This window comes from Fringilla coelebs (assembly GCF_963513975.1).
Source record: "Fringilla coelebs genome assembly, chromosome: Z".
Taxonomy (NCBI): Eukaryota; Metazoa; Chordata; class Aves; order Passeriformes; family Fringillidae; genus Fringilla; species Fringilla coelebs.
In genome coordinates, this window is record NC_140031.1 from 47,224,848 (window position 1) to 47,249,231 (window position 24,384).

General features: G+C 34.9%; 1 protein-coding gene across 1 annotated transcript in view; it reads right to left on the bottom strand.

The window, feature by feature from the left end:
- Positions 1-24,384, bottom strand: part of KIAA0825 — a 230,629-nt gene that overhangs the window by 92,746 nt on the left and 113,499 nt on the right. Inside the window, exons 17-19 of the mRNA XM_084224964.1 lie at positions 22,050-22,206; positions 17,411-17,566; positions 14,179-14,273 (exon numbers count right to left, since the gene is read on the bottom strand). Of these exons, the coding sequence (XP_084081090.1) occupies positions 14,179-14,273; positions 17,411-17,566; positions 22,050-22,206 (408 nt within the window). The remainder of the gene's footprint in view (positions 1-14,178; positions 14,274-17,410; positions 17,567-22,049; positions 22,207-24,384) is intronic.

Sequence of the window (24,384 nt, forward strand, 5' to 3'; positions counted from 1 at the left end):
ATCAGCAATAATCATACAAAACAAAATCAAATTCAATCTTAGCAATAAAGATGGCAGATTTCTATATACGACACAAAACCAGAAAGATATGCATTTATTTTATTTTTTAAGAATAGTCATAATTAAATTAGAATGATGGATGTTCCGTATTTGTTCTGTATTTTATCTTGACAGCTTCTGCATACTCAGGCAGAGCCCATTAAACACAAGCATACAGCAGCTTACTTGTTGAATTATGTATTTAAGTACTTAAAATTAGTAGGGATTTGAATATGATCTGTACATGAATATATATTTTGGACTTAATTTTCTGCAATGGCATTTCTAGTTCTAAATATACTTTAAATTCTCCCATGAACTCAGTTAAAATTAGGCTTTTCCATGACCTAACAAAGGTAATATCATTATCTTTTTAATGTAAGCTTTTTGACACTAGGAATATACGCAGCATTTTTTCAGTTGTAAAATTTGATTCATAAATTAAGTGATATACCTATGTTAATTTACCTTTTAAAAGATATTATGTGTTGTTCCTATTTTTTGACAGGGCTTCCATTCATACTGAAGACATGTTTAAAAACACTATATTCTCTCTCAATAAGGAAAATCACTTTATCCACTATCATTCTCATTCTCTTTAAATAAAAAATCATCAAATACTTACTTCCAAGTTCAACTTGTTTTACTCTGATTTACACATGCTGTTCAAATCAGTTCAAATTATTTCAATTCTACTCGGTATTCTTGGTAATGTTTTTAATAGTATTTGACATTTTAAAAGAATGAGGAGAAAACAAAACTTTGTGCATATTGTAATAAATTTAGACTAAGAAGTTTGTGATCTGGTACTGCTCAGAGCCTTAATTTTTTATAAGAAAAAATTCCACCAAGATTAAATCTGTTATGTAGGTTTCAAAGTAATAAAGATCTGCTTGAGCCCATTGAATAAGGCAATTGCATCGGTTGTCTAAATGGTAGCAATGTCAATGTCAGATATGTGGTTATCTTTTCATCTTGGCCTATTCTCAAATGTAAAAATCAAATGTTTGAAGGACATTTCACTGACCTGTTATGGCCTCTGCAACTCTCCAACACAATACTACTGTTCCTCATATAAGTGCCACATTTTGGATAAAAACGCACTTCATCCACGATGCCTTTGCGACATCTGGCGGTCCTTATTATACATAAACTTTAAGTTTGTTTCTTTGTTGGGTGTTTTCAGTTGCTGTTGAGTACTTTTAGTATACTAATTTTATTCTATTTATTTATTTATTTGCAAACCTACTAGCATGTAAAACTTTAGTCCAAAAGGCTTTGATACCCCCTAGCAGGGGAACAAAAGCAATCTAGTTTGCAAAAACACAAGGTCTACCATGAGTCCATATGGAGCAAAAGGTCACAAATCTTGAGATGCAGTGACATCATGACAATAAGACACTTTTGAGACAGGAGCTGACTCATTTTGAATATAAAAAGGACACTGATCAAATTCTCCCACGCATTTAAAACTACAGAGAAGAATAAGCATGAGAAGAACCTGCTGTAGATGCGCAACTGAGGAGAGTTAAAACATACCCTTTAGTTTTCACAATTACAAGATGCCACCAAAAACTTGACAAGTCTGCTTCAGAAGATTTAAAAGCATTGTTTTTATGTCATTATTGGATGCTGAGAAAATTTTATTAAAGGAAAAAACACTCTGTTCACAGGGTGCTCGCTCTCTGTAAGAACTTGGCTCTTTTAAAATTAATTCAGTTATGCCAAAGCCTGTTCTACATGTTTCAGTCCTATTATTTATCATTTCAATAAACTATGAGAAAAGTATTATAAGCAACTGAAAAATTACCTTCCCTTCTTTATCCTTCTTCCTTAGCTATTTCACTGCAGTAGGAAAATCTCATTCTAATTTCTTTATTATAGTAACTGCAGGGGTATTTGACATCAACTTTGTGAAACCATAACTTTGCTATTTCTTAGCCCAGCAGGAGGAACTAGTGCATTAAAACGTCACTTGTTCTAACAATTTTTATTTCAAACCAAGAGATGATACAGTAACCAAAGATTAAATGTATATTACTTGAGATATAGAGCATCACTTTAAATTCTAATTTGCTGCATCATAGTAAAGATTTAGTTAAACACACTACTGTTCCAAAATGAGTAATATAGGAAACTGTTTGTCATCATACGAACAGATATGTAGCATGTATTACTAACATTCAAGAAAAATTTCTAATAAATCATAACTGAATCAAATTGAAAAAAATAATCTCTCAAAACTGCTCTTGGCATAGACTGGATTTAGTGAAGAGTCTAATGGTGTCGTTCACTATTTCCTTATTTTACAACAAAAGATTTCTGCATCATTAGAATATCTAGTAGGTGCCTGTAAAAGCCACCATTCACATTTTAATTAAAATTTCAGTAGCCTGTGTTTTCAGTGTACATATATGGACAACATATAGACTATGCACTGTGGCACAAGCACATAATTCTCTGCAGATGACAAACACATAACCAAATATGTGAGAAATACAGGCCAAAGAATCACTGTTAATTCTTCTAATGTTAGTCTTCTCATGCCACAAAACTGCAGGCATACAATCTAGCCTAACATGTTGAATTGAAGTTATTGTACTGAATTCACAGAGTCTACTCATTAAGGATGTGAGTGAGCACATTCAGGATTATGTTTTAGTATGGAATAAAAAGATTAATCAGTTCTTGAACTTCATGTGCAAAAAATTCACCCTGTGACAGCATGGATAGATTAAAATCAGAAAACTAAACAAATTTTAAAAAACACATCAGGAAATGTCATAAATTGATGAAAGAATTAAAATATCATGGTATAAGGAGGAGCTTTCCTTCTGCAAAGGAATATCAATCCTCACTGAAATAAAGATAAATAAGAAAACAACAAACTGACAACACATACTTCTAGAAGTATTCGAGTAATTCCTTTAAGCTGCAATGAAGTAAAGTATGGTCTGTTAAGACTTCAGAATCTGTTAATTTTCTACGAAAAATTTTTACCAATAGTGAAAACACTATGAAAGCCTGATCACACAAACCTTTTTCTGGACTCACACCTTTCCCGATGAAAAACAGAAAAAAGCAGCACTATTTGTCAGATAAGTATCTCTGAATTTTTCTTGCTCAGAAAGTTATAGACTGAAGCTGGTTAACTCACATCAGTTAATATCCAAACATTGAGGCTTGGGCATGCTGTTGGAGGAAGATCTGTGAGAATAACTTCATAGTATAGGAATCCCATAGGTCACCTTGAACTATGACAATATGGCACTGAAGTTTAGATAGACAAAGATCAATGACCATTCATTTTTAATGCTAAAATTCTGAAACGACTCTATCAAATTTTAACATGCAACAACCATTTATCACTGAGATATGCAAAAACATCCAATTGTCTCTGCATTCACTTAGAGGTTATAAAGCCCACTGTCTCTATAGCATGATCTAACAGTGACTCCATACGAAACAATAAAGAATAAAATGCCAAAAACAAGACAGAAATGGAAAATAAATTTACTGTTAAAGAGCTACGACATATTTTTAAAAGTTTCTTTTTTACTTGAAAGACAAGAAAACCTTTTATTTTCTACCTACCATTTACAGAGGTTTAACTATATATCACATTAATGCTCTCAGTTTTTATCCAAATGTACTATTAAATTACCCATGTAATTATCCCAAGAGAAATCATGATGATTATTTTATTGACCATATTTATGGACTGATATAATTTCATTAATACTTTTGTGGGAAGAATTTGGTAGTATTTAAATTCAGCTATCACACTCTTTATCAGTACAATTAAAAGGATAATTTCTGTATTATTTTAGAGGGTGGGTCTTTTTTACAGAGATGTTTAATTACTGAGTTAAAGCAACAACAGAAAGCTAATGAGCAAAAATTTAGGCAATAATTTATGGTCAAACGTGAAATAAAAACAAGAATTGTCACTGATCCCAATGGTGAAATCTCTTTAAAATGCAAAAAACGGTTGTTAAATAACAACAGTTCTTTCTAAAATGACAACATGATAGTTGTATATGCCTTTACAAGCCCTCCAATAACAAGCAGTAGCACATTTGAGTAAACAGAAAAAGTCTGTTACAAATATAACTTAAAGAGATATATATTCAAATATCCGCTTACAAAACCTTGTAAAGGCAAAGCAGTTATAACTTTTGATATACCAATAATATGCCAATAATTTAAGACCTTTTGCTGCAATAAATGCAGCACCATTGTTTCCTTGTCTTTTCTGTGCACTACGTTGTTTACTGAGTCAGCAGGCACTATACTTACATACAGTTCAATTTACTTAAATTGAATAAGACCAAAATAACTTTGCAACTGGCAACCCTGGAAAAAAATAAAAATAAAAACAAAAACAAAAGCAAAAATAAAAATAAAAAAGAAAAGTGACAAGGATGGATTGCAAATCCATCCATTTCTGGATATGAAGATCAAAAAGTAAGACAGATGTTCTAAAGAGGGAAACATAAGCTCAGACTATGGCTATTCGGAAATTACTCATCCCAGATGATGGTGGGAAACTGTTCTCATCTGCCTCAGATTTTAAAGAGTAATTTTTATTATACTCAACATTTATTTTTGCAAAAATGTGAAAATTAGGGAGACCAAGGAATCAGCAAGTACAAAAATTCTAACAAATTCATACTCTCTGACAGAGTAAAATTATTTTTTATCCATGGGGAATATATTGATTTAAAGATAATCTGAGGGAAAAAAAATGGATGAGGAAGTGTAAGACTTCTGACTAGACTCTCCTTCATTCCAGGGATCCAGAAAGTTTAAGGAAGCATAATGTGGAAAAACTGTACGATGATTTAATTATTTGGCTTCTTATTATGGGTTTTTCCCCATCAGTGCAGGTGAAAAATTCAGCGCAGGCTGGTTAACTAATAAAATTTTCTAAATAATTTCACTTCAAACATTTCATGATTGTCTACATTGCAGCATTACAGCACGACTGAATCTTTGTTCCAGATGGTTTTTGTAGTAGGGGAAGTACTGGAAAATCATGAAGAAAACAACCAGTCATTTATATGCAGAAAATCCCTGTATTAATTTTTTCTCTTTTTTTCTGTCAAAACTTCCATGCACATTTTCTGTGTACAAAAATTTATAATATTAAAACTCTTGACATTAATCATTGCAATCAAAACTGTGTTTCCATTTCAATGAATGTTGTATTAAAATGAACAAAGGGTAAAAACAGTGCCAGCATTTACTTTTGTTTCCTAAACTAAATAATACTGCTTGGAAAACAAACACTTTCGTTTAAAATAAAGGAAATCAATAATGAAAACATGAAAAGAGTTGTGTTTTTCAAGTAAAATGGAAAGACAAAGTTTTAAGAATGTTTGTAGATGTGCCTTGTTTAACAGTTTTATGTGTTGGATGTGACTTTCACAGTCTGTTGGATGTTGCAGGAAAGACATCACATCTGTGACTTGGCTGTTGATTAATGAGTCTTTCAATTCCCTGCTACCATCTGAAGAAGGGCTGTGGCATTTCTAAGCTTCACTGGTTTACTCGCCTTCAGCTGTAGTCCTACCAAGGTATCTTCCATAAAGAAAATCACACCTGGTTAAGGCTAATGAAAACCTTAATATGTCATTTTCTATACAAGTCAAAAAGCATGTAAAACTAGACAAAAGATGTATTCAAGCAACATGAATGCAGTTTTGTCATAACCTGTCAATCTAAGACTAACATGAAAAAGCTTTCTTCAATGACATTTTACAGTGTCAACTATCAGAATGACAATTCTTAATTCCCTCTTTTGGTATATGAGGCAGTATGCACAATGGTTTCCCACTCTTCACAAAGACTAAATTTTGTTGTTAGACCCTAGAAAGAAGTTAAGAGGGGAAGAAAAATCCCAATCAAAAAGTTTTTCTGGGTCGAATCATCATTAGGCATCAGAAACGCCCAAATCACAGCATATAGGCAGATTTTAAACTTACTACTCCCTTCACAAAAACTATTAGGAGTTCATGCAAAACTGAACTCCTGCATTGTGACTGCAAAACTGTCAGTTTGACAGTAACAACTGGACTTAGGGAAGAAGCAGTAAGATCTCTAGGACTTGTCATCCTTCCTTAAGCACAGCCAGCCTGGCAGAACAGAGGAAGTACATTCAGGAAAGCCATGAGAGAAGTCAATAACTTTGGGAAAGCCATAGCTCTAAGAGACAATAGTTACAGCTGCAAAGGTCTGGGATCTGCACTCTGGCCACCACCACTGTTGCAATAACTTGCTTTGTTATTGCAACAGTGAATATTTTGAGGTCAGGAGAAAGCATACAGTCTCCCCCACACCCTTCAGAGAAAAAATAATGGGACTACCTCTTCCTAAAAAGAATGCAAGGTGATTCAAATTAGATAACCATTAAGGCTTAACTAAAGCTGAGTCACCTCCCCTTTGCTGCCACAAAGAAACTGAAGATAGCAACAGCCACCACAGATCAGCTACTATGAGGTAGCTTTGTATCTTAAATTTAGTCAAAAGAACTAGGTTCTACTCTTTACTTTGCTACAGACTGATTTTGCAGTGTAGAAGAAAGCTTAAAAGTGACTTGCATGACCAAATTTTCCATTTGTTTAACTCTGATATTAATACTTCCCCCTCTATCTTACAGGGGACTTGCATGTCTCAGCTCATTACAGCTTACAAAGAAATTGAGATCCCTGTATGGAAATTGAATTACTCTACATTACTAAAACTTTGATGAAAAATCCCTTATCTAAAAGCAGCAAAAGGAAGAAACAATGCCTTGATGGACAAAACAGACTTTTAGCTTGTCAGCTTGTGTCCTGCAGCCTCTTCCCTTGCAGGTGTAGCAAGAAAGTCTTAGATAAGACGAGAAGCTAAGTCACTGTCTACAATCAGGGAAGTCAGTACTTTGAATGCATTAATTCACATTTATACATTTAGCAATTACACATTACACTTACAATCACTATATAACTATGTATCTATTAAGAATGGAAACTTGGATCAATAGGGGTCTGAAAAAGAAAGAGAAAATAGATAAGAAAAACGAACATGAGTATCTTTGCTTAAGAATCCCTAATGAGAACAGGATTTGAGATAGATTTGAATGGAGGGCAAATTATTTACAGATGAAACGAAATACCTGTTTTTAAGAAAAGCCACCCAAGTCACAGGATAGCAATCACCAGGTTAATTATATAGTGATAAAACTGATGAAGTGCCACCCTTCCAAGTGATGATTTATAGAACACAAAAGTACCTAGTTATGAAGAAAAGAAATGTACCTTTAAAAGAACCAATGAATCCTAACAATAAATACACAAATTAACATGATACATTAGGTATACCTAGCAGTATTCCCATCAAAGCCGTCCTGGTTCTGGGCAGGACAGAGTTAATTTTTGCACCACCCAGGAAGGGGCGTGGCTGAGACCTGGAGGTTATTCTGTACCACCTCATGCAGTTTTCTGAGGATGGGGAAAGGGTTCTCTTCAGAGTCAATGGGGTGGAGGGAGCAGTTGGGTATTATCTCTTGTCATGGGGTTTCCATGTGAATTGCTTGGCTCTTTCTTGTACCCTCTGTTGTTAGTACTGTTGCTGTTACTACTTGTTTTCTTCATTCAGTGTTGTTTCCAGTAAATTACTCTTGTTTCAACCCATGATATTTATGTTTAGTGCCTCCAATTCTCCTCTCCACAGCACCGTGGGGGAGGGGAGGGAAGGGGGAAAGGAGTAAGCAGTGGTTTAGTGGTTTGGAGAGTCTCAGCAGGAGCACTAAATTGTGGAATGCCATTCCCAAACCAAGACAAAAGCATACCAAAGGATATAAAAATGCGGACAAATGTGATCTAATTTAAATGGGGAACCAAGATAGTGTGAGACATTATTAGAAGAAAGAGGTTTGGATCACAGGTCTCTGCCCTAGCCAACACACTGTGCTTACTACACTTTTGAATGCAAAAAGAAGTACCAGCTTTCTTCTTACAATACTTTCTTCTTTTTCATTCATTTTATTTTCACTTTTTCTGGAAGCCAAGTTTGAGTAATAAAAAAAGCATCCAATTAGCTTGAAACCTTATTTAAGCAATTTTATAGTTGTTAATTAAAGGAGAGCTGATAAGTACATGCTTTTGTATTGCAAGGCTAGCAAAGGCCTCATCATAAAAGACTCCCAAGTATTAAAAAGTAGCTCGTATTAAGTAAGGTTAAATGGGATATGGCAATCCTTATGTTTTTAGCATCTTCTGTTGGAGATTGTCATCAGAGAGTATTTTTTTTTCATATGATTCATCAATATATCTGCAGAAGAGAGAGACTGAGAACAATCAGAAAAGTGTATCGCATATGGGGAGCCTCATCTTTAACCTCATTTACATGTGAAATTCATGCTGTAACTGTATACATGATAGGGGCTTGAGTTGCAGTCAAACAGTGTGTACTACTGTTCCCTTTTGCTTATTGATGTATGTTCTGCCACCAATGCTTTTAAAGTGCCAGGCAGGGAACTAAGCCTACTTCTGACAGATTTTTTTAAGTCACAGTATGGTTTGATTAGCTATGTCAGAAGAGGATAAGCAGACAAAGGATAATCCTTGTGGTGACAGATGTGACATATACCTTGTTATTGACCAACTCATTTATGGAACAGGATCCTTGCTTACCCAGAAAGGTCAAAGTGAGATTTTCCACAAAATCCCATTGGCTTTTTTTTGGTACATCCAGCACTAGGGTCTAAGCCTGACTTCATGATTAACCAAGAGATGTACAATAATGGATTAATACCTTTCACCTGTTTCTTTTGATACAGGAGCAATGAGACACTGCCTTTCATAACCTCCCACACACTTTAGAAAGCCTGTTATCATATGCATTATAAGGCCATAATTTATAGTAACACCAAGCAGGTGATGATCACTGCAATATTAATGGCATCTTAGCTCTTCACTAACCATCATTAATAGTTGACTTGGAAGTGTAGCAACAGTATGAATTTCCAATATCCAGCAAATTTGGATACCAAAGATCTGGGAGCATCTGCAGTTTAGAAGATAGATTAACATACCTAGAAATCCACAGATATAAGACTGCTGTCCTCTGCCATGCAGATAAGCTCTCTGTCTTGGCATCATGTCAGTAACTCCTCTTCCATCATTTGTTTCTTCCACAAAGAAAATTGTTAGAGAACTTCCTACCTTTTAATACCCTGGAGGTTTTTTCACTCATTTCTCAGATTTAGGCTTTTGTAAAGTTTTACAGAAAAATCTTTGGCAGACAACAAAACACATGTAGTTTGTTGGCATTCTTTTCAGTTTCAAAACCACGTAATAAATTTTTCCACACGTTGATAAACTAGATTTTAAAAGTCCGTTTACTGGATATCTAGATAATCAACAACACAATGAATATAAACATTTTCTATAAATAGTTCACCATATGGCTATCATTCTCAACAGATGGTGTCTGTGTATTCACTAGAATATACAAGAGCTATGCAAATTTTGCCCTGCAATCATTCAAAATACTAAACAAGATTTTCTTACTTCAGTTTTATTAAGCTTAATCAAAGTCAAAACACGTAATTTCATCCCCTAGCTCTAACTATGGGGAAAAAATACCACAACAGTATAAACAAATCAATTTGCAAAAGGCAGTACAGTTGAAAGGATTTTAATAAAGAGACACTAGGTACAAGGTTTTCTCAATCCTAGGACTGCACTCCGCTGCTAATGATAGTTTTTACCTACCCAAAAAGCAGACCCACTTGTAAACAGCCCAGTAGTTCATCAACAAGAATGCAGTCTGGATATGTTAGGAAAAAATTTATAATCCAAGGGATCTGAGAGTTTGTATCTATTTTGCAGCAAATGTTCTCATATGCATTATAGGGGCATCATTTGTAGTAACACCAAGGAGGGGATGATTACTGCAGTATTAACGGCACCCTAGCTCTTCACAACTATCATTAATAGTTGACTTGTAGCTGTAGCAACAAAGCCTACTAGAAAGCCTACAGATTTTATCCAGTTTTAGTAAAAAACAAACTTACTCATTATTTTACAGTTTCGTGAAAGCCAGTATATAACACTTCCATGTTTTTGACTTTCAGAAGCTGCTGGGCAGTTCAGAATCTCTATCAACACATGACCAAAAGCTGACTAGATATTTGGCTATCCTGTTCCAACTTAAAGCTATTTAAGCTCATATCACTCTATAAACATTTTCTGGAAGTTCTTCTTGAGCTACACTGGGTTGTCTGTTGGAAATCAAATTCTAATTTTCAGTTTAGACATTTTTATAACATTTCTTATCCACTTGAACAAGTACTAGTTTTAATTTCACAGTTTTTCAAACTTGTTACTATTTCTCACCTGACACACTTATGGTAAAAATAACACATTCCCATTCCTCTGCTAGTTATTAAGTTGTTAAGCTTTCTGTTTTGAAGGTCCTGTTGTTGGCTTTTCCAGTCATCAGTTTTTCTCTATCTGTTACTATAGCTCCCAGCATGCTCCTGTAGCAGGATCTACATCATTCCAACTAAATAACTACTTGTCCCTGCACAGACACCAGTTCTTAGTGAAACCTCCCTAAGTGTAGAGGAGGCAATCCCAGCCATTCCTCTTCAGAACTCAAATAACTACAATACTGGATAATGGCTTCACATGTTACAAAAATGTCTCTTTTTTTCCTCCTCTTTATAGTGACAGGAATATCTTTACGTTATTGTAAGGTATTCAGTGCACCTGAAAGTCCTGCATAACTGCAGAAGGCCTGCAAAATAATAACATCTTCTAACTATGTACCAGTTGCCAAGATATTCCTCTGAAAATTAATGGTCATAAATTTAACTTTTATATAAAGGAGAGTTCATAAACAAGAAGGATAATGTATGGTAGTGTGCTCTGGAATTGTGCCTCAGTGTTGACAACACACCAGCTTTTTGCCTACTGCTAAGTACTTGCTGATTTTCAACATACTGATTTGGCCAGACAATAACAATTGTAACTTTATGAGCAGGACACTAATTATAAGTCGAACTATGGGTAATTAAATAACAATTGCTCTTCTTGCTTTAATACATGTATTAGAGGTAAGGAACCCCCATTTGTTATTGGAGTAGCTAAGGATGAACAAGTGAGTCCAAGACTTGAAAAGGCAGCATGTATCTATGTAAGTATGTGGGATATTTTTTAAAACTTGTGTATATCAAGTTCATGAGTTAGTTGAATGTTAATGATCTTATTACTAAAAGATACTGTTTCAAGTATAATTGACAAATACATTTTAACTTTTTTTTTTCAAGTTCAAACTATATATAATATATATACATATATATTATTTATTTTTGAGTAAATTAAAATCAGATGGGTTGAATTTTGTTAAATTGAATGGCCTTAGAGCTTGCTAAATTAATGTTTTGTCAAATGCTTTTCATTGATTCAATGTTGCTTTAAAGTTTTTCTAAAGTTCCCTGATTTTCTCCAGTTTGCCAGTTAAGTTTTTGTTGTTTTGACTCTTGAGGAGTATCTTGTTGGTATTCCTCCCTTGTATTTAACTCCGGGTACATACATAAATCCCTGTAAGCCCTGTTGAGGGACTCAGTGAGAGGATTCCGGAGCCTTACAACCACCACATCTTTAATTTGAAAAATTTTCTGGACCCTTTTACTTTGAGGATTATAGGAATGCATGGATTAGATTCCCATCATTGTGTGAAGCCAGCAATGAGTAGTAGACAACAATTAATTTCCTTTTTAACCAGTCCTAAAAGTATTTTACTTTCCCCTAACCACCAACCAATTAATTTGCCTAAGACTTGCTGGCTCTGGGACAATGCTCTCATAACGCCCTCTCACCTAACTCAGTCATTAACTAGGTTAGGGGAGCATTTCCCTTGTAAATGAGTCCCCTAAGCATTTTCACTTTTTTTTTCCTCAAAAGAAAGACTGCGCTTTTTAAACTTCATATGCAACTGACAGTATTTTTTCTTGAAATATGAAAAGAAGGCAATAAATATCATTCTAACATCACTGTGAACCGGTGAAAATATTTTTGCCTGCACAGATATAACTATTCAGGGAAAGCTTTAGCATGTGTCACAGGAAGGAATAATTTAAATATTATGGTGCTCCACTTTATAAACTGATGGTTCTGAAACAGCTCAAGTACTGCCCATGGTTTTGTTTAACTCATCTCAGGAGGGAAACAGAAGAAACAGAATAGGCCTGCCATAAATGGGAGGTCAAAATAATCACACACTCATTCAACTTGAACATTAAGTCTCGAGCACAAGTAAGGCTGATTTATGCAGTTCTAGGAAGGATCATGAAGAATCACCTAAAGTTAGGGCTCACTTGAGTCTTACTGCAAAGCTTGTTTGTGTAGCCACAAGAACAGCTAGAATTGTCCTAGTCAGTTTGAAAGTATGAGCAGACACACTGTAGCTATGATAAAAATAAAGTCAGATAAAGACAAGCTGTGTTGTCGATGCTGGCTGCTATGGCAGATACTGGATCAGCTATTCTACTTTTTATGATCACAGTGATCTAAATGATGCATTGGTTTGCAGAGTGGTTGAAATAATAGATCCATGCTCTAATCATTAATTACTTGCATAATGTCACTTCTAGATGAGAATTTCCTTACCATGTAGAAGGGCAATGAATTAAGACATTTTCAAATTAGGAAAGATGACAACAATTAGGAAATTAATTAAATTTTAAAAAATAGATTATATGACAAGGATGTGAAATACAGACAAGGAGAGAGGAGGCACATACACATGATTTCTTTCTAATGTCTATAAAGAGATCAGAAGAAAAATAAAATGTGTTTTAAGGGAACAGTAAGTATGAAATGTCCACACAAAATGTTTCCTTGTGTAAATCACAGCAGCCTCCTGCTCCCTTTGGCTCATATTGATGACAATAACATGAAGCGAAGTTCAAGAACCAGTTTTAGTCTAAGAGCCTCTTTTAAAAGGACAATCTACTTCATTTTTAATGAAGGACATGAGATAGCAATCAACAGAAGAACCATCAAAAAAAATAGTACTGTATTTTCTCTGACATTTAACACAAAAAGTCTGTGAAGTTTCACATTCTGTCTGGTAACAGGTAACAAAGGACATCAAGAAGAGAACTGAGTAACAAATTTTTGCTGGCATGATTTTTTGTGCAATTAAACTTTTGGGAAAGAACAATTTGGGTAGGGAAAGAAATAATCTTATCTGAATTATAATGGAAGACTCAAAACAGACTGTAAAAGTACTTTATATATGAAATGAAGGAAGAATTAAATGTTTAAGACCAACTGCTGGTGATAAATTGAGAAAATGATACAAAAATCCCAAAACCTTTATGACATGCAAATTCACACACTTTTGAAATCGTCACTGTAGTTTCTAGATAGAGGAACAGTCAGTTCAAAAGTTGACTGATAGGATTGTATTAAATATCATCAGGAGGATTCAGAATTAAGAAATTAATGTCATAGTTCAGTGTGCAACATGTAAGTTTTCCAGTTTTCATAAGTGACAAATATGAACAAAAAACAAGCAACAAACAAACAAAAAACCCACACAACGTCTCCAAAAAAATTCCACCTAAATTTTTCTGAATTTAAGAAATTGCAGTTTCTGAATTAGACAGTTACATTTTACAAGTGAAAAGGCAAAAAAATATGAGAATAACTTTGATTAATTCAAAACTTTTAAGGAAACACTTTCTATTTCTAGCTACACTTGTCATGCCCCCAACTGAATTTCAGATCCTTTGCAACTCGAGTAAACATAGCCTGAATTCTGTGCAGAAATTTTGCAAATTGGTTTGCAAAAGTTACTAATTTTTATCCAAAGCCTTATTTAAGTGCAATATCAACATATATTCATAGACTTCTGTCTCAGACAGAAAGAACAAATTATACACCTCAAAACAAGAATTGAAAGACATCTGAGTATGGATCAACTACTACAGAAAAAATGTGGCTTTTTCTTTAAAACGCTTTAAAACTACGTATTTAAAAAGAAATGCAGAAAATTTCACCACTAAAATCTTTGTGTATTCACTATTATAAAGTCAAAAATACAAAAGGAAAATGTGGTGATTTGCCAAAATCCTGTTACCTGTGTGACAGCAGCACCCTGAAGGCCATCTGATTCAGTCCCAAGTAACCTGGCAGCAAGCTTGACCAATCCCAGTTCCATTCAGTAATGGCTGGCTGTTGATACATGGAAAGAAGCTGGTTAGTTATTAATCAGCATTAATATGATCAGTACATTAAAGCTCCAGCTGTGATGTACTAACCAAAGAAGGGGGTCTAGAATAAGGACTTATAAAGGTTATATCAATCATGTCCACAGAAGAAGATTTTTTTTCCAATAAATGGCAATTAATTCATTAGGGACACAGCCACTGTTTATAAAAAATAAATAAGTTTTTTAACCATTATGATTCCAACTGTTGATAGCATTCTGATCAACTACTTTGTCTGCAAGCTTTACTCTTTGTCCAAAAAGCGAAATAGTTGGTAACTTTCTATGTAACAGCACTTTGCACTTTCTGCTGTCAGCAAAAAGTTATGCCATGAAAAATTTGGTATACCTGGAATTCAAGAAGTTACCTGTATCATAATTAGATTTAATGCTGTATTATAAACAGCATTAAATCTAGAAAATATGAACAAGTGTAACTCCATATTGCTTATTTAATAAACAAAAGTAATCTACATCATCAGTGGGCAGCCAAGAGACCATACACAACATTCTTATTTTTAAAAAACAGTAAATCCTGTTGTATAATATTCCTTATCATTGTCAGCAATGGTCAAGTAGAGACTATAATTTAATCTTCTTGGCTAGAAATAAGTAAAATTATTGCTGTAACACTGAAACAGCACTGAGTAGTAAAAAAAAAAAGTTTAAGCAAGTCAAAACAATAAAAATAAACCTAAATAAATAGTAAAGTATAACTTTGAGTGCATCTTTTTCTTCTTACAGACAGCACTTGGTTCCTCTGGGAGAGCAGAATCACTGCAATCCCTCCTATTCCTTCCATCTATATTTCATCACTTTCCTTCTCCTTACTTAATTTACTCCCTATCCCCCATCTTTGCCATGCATGTTAAAGTAGAAAAACAAATGTGAAATACAGAGTACGAAGGGGAAATAAGAGTAACAAGAAAAAATAAAATACTGAGAAAGCTGAAAGTGAATGAATAAGAAAAGGTTCCTTGTCAGTGCTCTGGCATCTTCTACAGGCACTGGCAATAATTTTCATTGGAAACCAGACACTCAGCTATACTGATCACTGTTTTATAAATGGACAGTCCCACACCACTAAGTAAACGTTTAATGAACTATTTAATAATGTCATTAAGCTTGGAAATAGAACTAGAGGAGGGAATTATAGAATGATTGAGGTTTGAAGGGATCTGAAAGCTCACCATGTTCCAACCCCTTCCCATGGGCATGGCACATCTTCCACTAGGCCAGGTTTCTCAGAATTCTGCCCAGCCTAGCCTGGAACACTTTAAACAGATAGGGCAACCACAGCTTCTCTAGGCAACCTGTTCTACTGCCTCACCACCCTCACAGGAAATAATTTCTTTCTAATATCTAATCTAAAGCTACTCTCTGCCAGTTTGAATCCATTCTCCTTTGTCCCCTTTACATGCTCATGTAAAATATTCTTCATCTTTCTTGTAAGCTTCCTTCAAGCACTGCAAGGCTGCAATTAGGTCACACCAAAGCCATCTCTTTTCCAGGCCAAACAATTGCAATTATCTTGGACTTTGTTCATAGGAGAAGTGCTCCATCCCTCTAGCGATTTTGCTGTTCCTCCTCTGGACTGGCTCCAACAGCTCCATGTCCTTCCTGTGCTGGGGACCCCAGAGCTGAATGCAGCACTGCAGGTGGGGTCTCACCAGAATAGAGGAACAGAATCAACTCCCTTGACCTGCTGGTCACACTCCTTTTGATGCAGCCCATCAAACAGTTGGCTTTCTGGGCTGAATATGAGGAAGAACTTCCTTACTGCCTGGCTGACTGAGCACTGGAACAGACTCCTCAGAGAGACTGTTGAGTCTCCCTCACTGGAGGTACTCAAGAACCATCTGGGCACAATTCTCTGCCCACAATGCTCTAGGATGACCCTGCTTGAGCAGGGAGGTTGGACCAGATGACCCACTGTGGTCCCTTCCAATCTCACCCATTCTGTGGTTCTGTGATTCTTGATTAGAAAGTTCCTTTCAACTCAAGCTATTCTATGATTCTGCTGATTCAAGGATTCTATAAAGCGTGTTTCTCTAGAGTGAGGAGCCTTGAGCAGCCTTGTGGAATTGGTATTTGTCTCCTTTTTCAGGATATTAACACTTTTATTGCAACATGACAATGATTAAGCATTCATTAAACAAGTAAGAAAAACAAATATATTTTACAGCAATACAGCTGATGAAATAGACCAAAATAGTCAAAACTGGAGAGATTACACTGTGTATAAGCAGGGCTGTGCTGAAAAAGGATGCATTTCCACACAAGTCTGTAAAGTGAATTTCGTGTCACTGCAATACCACATATTTTCAAATATTTGAATTGAATACTGAAATCAAAACCGCTGATGACACATTAAGAATATATGAGAAACAATGGCATAAGATTTTTCAAGTATAAAAGTGAAATCAGAAACTATCTAGCATTTTGTGTAATGAATTGGTCATAAACTGCTCCAGCAGAGATTTAGGCAACTAGATCTCTTTTCTTTAACTGTTCCATTACCATGAAACTAAATTCTAATAAGAAAATTGTAATCCTTTACATATTATAAGCATGACTTAAAGAAAAACAGAAATTTATGCTTTTTCTGTGTGTGTGTTTTAACCCACTTCATCTCACTGTTCTGTAAAATCTCTGTATTTCTAAAACATTCTCTACTTGGCTGTTCAACATATCTGTGAAAACCCCATGAGGAAGATTATAAATGTGAACTCACAGTTCTGATATGATTTTTCAAAGGACAGACTAACCCTATGTACTATTGCACAAAATGTAATAAAAGTCATTGCTATTATGGGCTTTCCCTCAGCATACTGAACACAGAAAGTGTAAGTAAACACAAATTGCTCTTGCATGCAATAATTCTGATCAAGGAAAAGGCCAGTAAAGGCTTTTTGAACATCGTGATATTGTAGAGGGTACCCTCATTACACTCCCAAGAAATAATATTCCTTTCTGCTTCGTTAAATGTGAACAGACATCAATAAGTCCATTTTCATACATTCAGTCTTTGTCATTATCATGATCGTAATAATACCAACAAGTAAAAATTAAATTATAACCACAGTTTCAGATTTTCACAAACCTGATTGAATACTTTTGCATAAGATTGTCTGTACACCTGGAAAGGGTTGAAGACAGGCTGCTCTTCTCTGCCCTTCAGCGTCAAAGGCAGACATTGACTCGAGGTAACAACATCTTCAGAAGAATTCTCACAAGACAGCTGCTCTTTCAAATATTCCTTTTGGAAGAAAAAGCAACCACAGAATAGCGGCCATCTAGCTTTCTACGTGAAATTTGCGTACATTTCGACCATAAGTTTGAAACACAGAAGTTCCTTTTAATACAGTGGGGAATTAAAAATCCTTTAAAAAATAGAAACATTTTAAAGAATATCACCATTTTACAATGAACAAGAAATAACCTTGGAACACATGCACCCAGCTTGAGCAAAACAGAACAATCTAACCTTTGCTTTGAAATTCTTGTCAAATTATGTGTATAAGTTCTCATTTTATTTATATATATATATATGCTAGGTATATGTAGGAGTGAACAACAAATGTTTTTCATGACTTTTGAATTAAACTTTTTGGAAAACAGTCAACCATTACTATATGACTATAAATCAATTCTTTGATTAACATGTAACCATGTTATTTAAACACAGGTAATAAATATTCTCCCACTCTTGAAAGCTATTTTTAGCTGCTTAAACGTTCAAAGACTAGAAGCAGTATGATTTGCATTGCAATTTTAGAAATGATACTGTAACAGATGCATTATTATTTTGGACACCATCTTTTCTGTTTTCACTTCTTTGACTACTATGTAAATAAATCATCATTGCAGGCCAATAAAGTGTTCTGATTAAATAGAACCATTTTATGAAGAACTAGATAATGAAACATTTACACATCCATTTGCTGGAATAACTACTGTGATTAAGTAGTTTATTGTTATAAAACGAAATCCATTACATGGAGCAAGTACTCAAGGTGAGTCATTAGGATGGATGGATGCAAATGCTCCGCTTATTTGCAGTACTACTGAGGTAGAGTAACAGGCACACTACCTGCCAGAGCATCCTGTGCCTCCCAGTAGGTCTTTCTAAAAGAAGAGTTTCATCATCTGTTTAAACTTACCCAATTATGGCCTGACCTGAAAGGCACTAATTCAGTTTAAGGCCACACAGACTGTAGCTGTTTCTCCCTTGTGTTGGCACTAGCATATGTTGTGAAAGCCAGGAAAAAAAAAGGTTTCATCCAGATAAACAAGCCACATGATTTCTAGTACTAGTACAAACGGGGGGCCTGCAAGTGGAAAAGCACAAGGGCAAGAGAAATAGAAGGAATGTCTCTCTGCTGGTTGCAATCAAATTTCATGTCCAACCAAGAGAATCACAAAATTGTCTTAGTGTATGGAAAAAAACCCCAACCAACCAACAGGAGAAAAACAAATTAAGATTTTTTTCTGCTTAAAACAATATCACAAAGCAACTGTGAAAACATAACCCCTTTCAGCTATTTTTACTCAGATTTTCAAAAATATCTGGATTTTTATTTCCCCATTCATTTATTAATTCACTACTTTATGCCATAACAAAGATTTCAGAGACACGGTGAAGGAGGTTATTTAAAAGCTATTCTTGTACATCTATCAGCTTTTCATAAATGTACTGCCTTCCATGTACACATTTTTGCAAAATCTGTAGACTACAGCAATCCAGCCCTCTGGATGCAACAGAGCCAGCAGAAGTAGATTGTGTTGCTTTTTCAGAAGCAATACTGGAAATGGCTGTCCATGTGTTGCCAGATGAAGAACTATTTCCTCAGCCGGTGGGAAAACACAATGCTTATTTTGCAAAACCAGTGGCTAAAGAATGGCACAATACGTATTCTGTAGGATCATGTTAAACATTAACAAAATAATGAACCAGTCTGGGCAGGCCATCTCAGCTCCCTTTTTAGAAACCAACACCAGTTCACTGAACTGGTAACTTTGGGGTCTGGGACCACCAGAGGGACCCCTGGGACAGACGAAGGCATGCGCAAAGTGGGGAGGGCATGTTATGGGTCTCCAGGAAATTATTATTATATGTATGATTAGTTCTGGGAAAAATCAATGAATATCTATGTAAAATACAGTACATAAAGCAGGAGCTTTTCTGTACTTGACATGCACAATTCTGGTGGAGACATCCCTGTGGCATTTGGCGCTGTGAAAAAGAATGCCTGTTTCTTAATTTTACAGTGGTGTTAGGAGGGAGATTTTGACCCATTTTGCTAACACCTGCCTGCCAGTGTTTGAAAAATTCAAGTGGTATACAACTGACCTCAGTAAAGGTATTTTTCTGTCTTTAATAAAATACTGTGGATTTGCTTTTGATGAAGAGACTGATTCAACAATGGTAAATATATTAAAGATGCCCTTTAGTACAGTAAATATCATAGGCTCTGAAAGGGTCATGTTTCAAAAATGTGAAAATATGAAATCACATCTGTAAACATGGCAACTATATCCTCAGTACACTGACTGGGCATCAAACCAAGTAAACAGAATATTATTGAGCCTGACAGCTCAGAAGAGTTATGTCTTTGGTTGTCATTACTAAAAAAATATTTTAAAAATTATTATTATTTTTGGATAACACATGAAGGGCTGCAAGCTGTTCTGAGTGCTACAGTAACTGTTAAAAATTTTTATAAAATCATATATCTATTTTCAAATCCAGCTTCCAAGAATCCATATCCCTTTTCATCTGCTTTTCTAAGGACTATTATTAAGAACAATTTTCCATCTCCTCATTTTGTTTTTACCCATGATTACCAAGCAGTGTGGCATACAAATCTCTAAACTTATTTTAAAAACACAATCCCTTGACATTCCAAGGAGTCTTTAAACAAAAGAATGGACCTTTGAGTACACAATCAAATCTATTTCTGTAAGCAGGCACATAACACATAATTTAGGTTTTGAAAAATAATATTGAAAAGTCCATAATCATAATACCATGCTAAGCATTAAAATGTTTTTAATGGTTTCAAAGGCATTTGAAAGTAATACAGTTAAATTCTTCTCTCACTCAAGCTGGTCAGGATCTCTCTTCTTCTTTTTCTTCTTTTTTAAAACAATACAGTTTTTTCCACTGAGAAATGTTCTATTTTTAAAAAGGGTCTTACTAGCTGCAGAAATTCGAGGAGAGACACCTGGGATGTGGAAAGTCAGGCTGAAGTCCCTTTTTCCCCTAATTCTCTCAGCTTCATACCTCCTATTGGAGCTGCTCCACTTTGTATAAATAACCGAATACTCACAGGAGTCAGACCTTAGATCAGGGTCTCCAAAACCCAGGATGTGCATTTTATTCCTTCAGCTACAGTATCATTCTATTTTTGACCCTAAAAGTTACAGAATGCATTTTTACCACTATTTCTACAAGGCAAAACAACTCCAACAGGGGAAAAAGAAGGAGTTCCATGCTGATAGCTAATGGTATGGAGGTTTGGGGAATTAGTTCAGACGTGGAAGATGCAGATTCAATTCCCTGTATTAACCAGGAAGTATAAAGATTTGAGCCTGCATATGCTGTCCCCTAGGTAACTGTCCTAACTGCTGGACTATATGCTATTTTCAGTGGTCTTTTCCACACTCCTTTATACATAAGGGTAATCTTGAATGTGCTCCAGGTGAAGAAGTTTTGTTTATTACAGTAATAGTTTTCACTTCACTCCCTAAACCAGTTAATTGTTCAGTAAAAATTGAAACTTGAAAGGATTCTGTACTGTACTAATGTAAGGTTGCCATCTCTGCATATATGCTTACATTGCTTCTGATGCTTCCAAATGCAGATTCATAAAGGTTGTTTTTAAGCCTGTACTTAGGAACTAAACAGTTGGATCCTATTTTCAGAAGCACAGTGTGCGTACTAAGGTGCTCTCTATGGCCTCCCTACAGACATAGCTCTCTAAGTCAGGGTTTTCTGCTACCAGGTTTTTCAGAGGAAAAATCCTGGCCTCTGCCTATATTTGCATTATTTTGTATTTTATTATAAACACTTCTGTACACTTGCAAGGGTCTTAAGCACCTGCTTATGCATTCAAGGAATTTAGTAATTAAAACTAAAACCAGAACTTTCTAAATTAAGTTGTGTTACTGTACAATTTAAACAAACCTATGTTTATTTCAGTGAATAAAATCAGAATGCTTTTGGTAACTTGGGGCAATTTAGAACAGCCTTAGAAATAATGCAATTATTCTTATACATTGCCAAAATTCCATATGCAGCAAATAAATCTGAATTTCTATCTTGTAATTTTAAAAGCATTTTGGCTGAACAGAATTGTCTACATTGAGTAAGATTTCATTTACTTCCTCAGTACTGCCATAGGGGTTGCTTGTTTGCTTATATCAAGATAGTTGGTTTTTTTTACTGTGCTCAGACTCCTAAAACGAATTTATGGTCTACAATATGAAACTGAAGGAAGTTTATGAGCCATGCTACTGTCTAAGTACCTAAATAAAATCTACAGTGTTTGCTATAACATAGTCTTTTCTGTAGAAATGCACAAAAGCCTAAACTGAATGGATTCTATTAAAACACAATATAGGATTCTATATTGATTTTAAGAACTATTATCACCTCCTTGACTAACCCTTAGCTGCCAGCAGATGTTGCCCCAGGCCAGTACACACCTAATTGGTCTGTGGAAAGGCCCTTTCCCTACCTCATTGAGCCGGATGATGTGATAAATTTGCCTCAGGTACTCACTGCCACCTGGTTTGTGGCAGATATCCAGGACCATCATGTTTATATTATGCTCTGAGAATCCAAGTGCAATACCTCCTTCCTCTAATGTTGCACCTTTAACTGTGACTGAGGCACTAGAAGACAGAAAAGATACAGTCCTAAGTTAAATTTATAAAGAACAAAATATTAATATCAACTCAGCTAGAACTACATGCTCAAAAAACCTGGAAGTACTTAGACATATGTTGTTTTACATATATCTCTCACATAATACGTGTTAAATAACAGTATTATACTAATTTTAATCACCTTAATTGGAAAGATGAACACATAAAACACTCTTTAAGGATAAAGAAGTAGCAAATATTTTCGTTTCCGCTAGAGAAGTATCTTTGGTACTAGAAATGGCATTTACATTCGATGTCTTGTGCATTTTTCTTGCCTGTCACAGCATATATTAAAGCCTAATTAACATGTCAGAAAGGTAGCCATTACTCTAAGTATAGGTTAGAAGTTTTAAATTGAAGTAGTTTTCTTTCCATTGCTATGTTTTTAACCATTTAAAAGGTACGTATTTGCCACTTGTTGCATTTTCTGCCCTCTACTGTTCCTTGGGGCTTTTTTTGTATTTGTGTGAAACTTCTACCAATGCAAATCTGAAGGTGACATTCCCAAATGCCTCCAAAATTGTGCATTCAAATCTCGAATAATTGCCAGACTCTGCATACAACCACAAGTTACTATCTTAGTACTGCTACTAAAGAAGTCTAAGAAAGAAGAGGTACTAAAATTTTCCTCAAATACTAGAGCTGCAGCATAGGTATTTGACATGTATGTATCAAGAACTCAAAAGATTAACAAGAATATATTGTCTTTTCTACAGACACTGTTGGATTAATTAAAAAAACCAAGGAAGCATTATCAATTAATTAAAAAATCAGTATTGTATTCATTAAGAAGTAAAACAAAAAACAAAACACAAAAAAAAATCCCAAAACCCGGAAAACAAAACCACTGTGGTTGCAGTTTACTGTTTAAAGTGTGCCATGGTTACCAAGTCAGTCCTTCTGAAAGTTGCTGTTTGACCTACATGCTCTCTGAAATACTGCACAGCTGCTGGACATTAAAGCAGATAGTGCTTCCACATGCAGTTTCAGAATGTCCTACAGAGCAAATAGTTTCAAAATATAAACTATAATTTTGTTCTTTGCTGAATGTAAGTAAGCAATACCATATTATTATGGTGTACTTTACAGAAAAGCTTCAAAGAAATTGATCTTTAAATTAAAGCACATTTAAGGCTGATATTTGATGCCACATAGAGATACAACCTGAATTTCTTGTCAAAATTCTTAGCAACTAACATTGAAAAAGCTAAGGATGTCTGACAAAGGAATGTATCAGTGCCAGCACCCAAATTGTATTCTTTACTGCCCGTTACTGTGCAGGTGAAGCAGATGATTGGATTCAGGCAGCACAATGATTAATGACTTCCTTTCTGGATTTGGGACTGCCTATCAATCATGTCATTAGCAAGAATGTGCCCTGAGAGAGGCAGACCTCAGCCAAGGAATAACTGCATTCATCTTAATCTGTATATGCACCCAGCCAGCAAGGTCAGGGTCACCATGATGAAAAACAATAATCTTCAATTCGACAAATTACTTTGCAAAGACAGACATTTCTTTTCTTCCCAGGATGCGTGTTTTTTAGAATCTAACGTGACTGTTTACAGCTCTGGTGCTACCATAAAAGTGAAGGTTACTTTAATGAATAGTAATACTTTCAGGCAGTACCCAAGACAGGCAAAGAACCTCTGCTGTTTTCTGAACCTTTCAATGAAGGCTATAATTTTTTAAACACTCTTTAAAATTAAGTTAATATATATTATTTAGACTTTTTATGTAAATAGCAATCCTGATAACAATAACATAAAACAAAGTCAAGCAATAATTTTACTTGCAAAAACTCACTACACTTCAAAAATGTTTTTATGGCTATGTAGGTGAGTCCCAAATAATTTTTCAAAATTTATTGGGTTTTTTCTTTCCTGTGTATCTATTAGAAGTCTATAAACATTTATAAATATGTATATATATATGCACATGCATCCAGCTAAAACAGAAAATCATTTGATTATTGAATGGTTACATAGCACCAATATAACACATAGTATATAATTACAATATAGTAATTTCATTCATGAAAATCATAAATCTCCTCTTGAAAGACTGTTTTTAGTTTAGTAGCTATATGGCCACTACTTTAATTGACTATTTGATATTCAGTTCTAATATATTAGTTTTGTAATT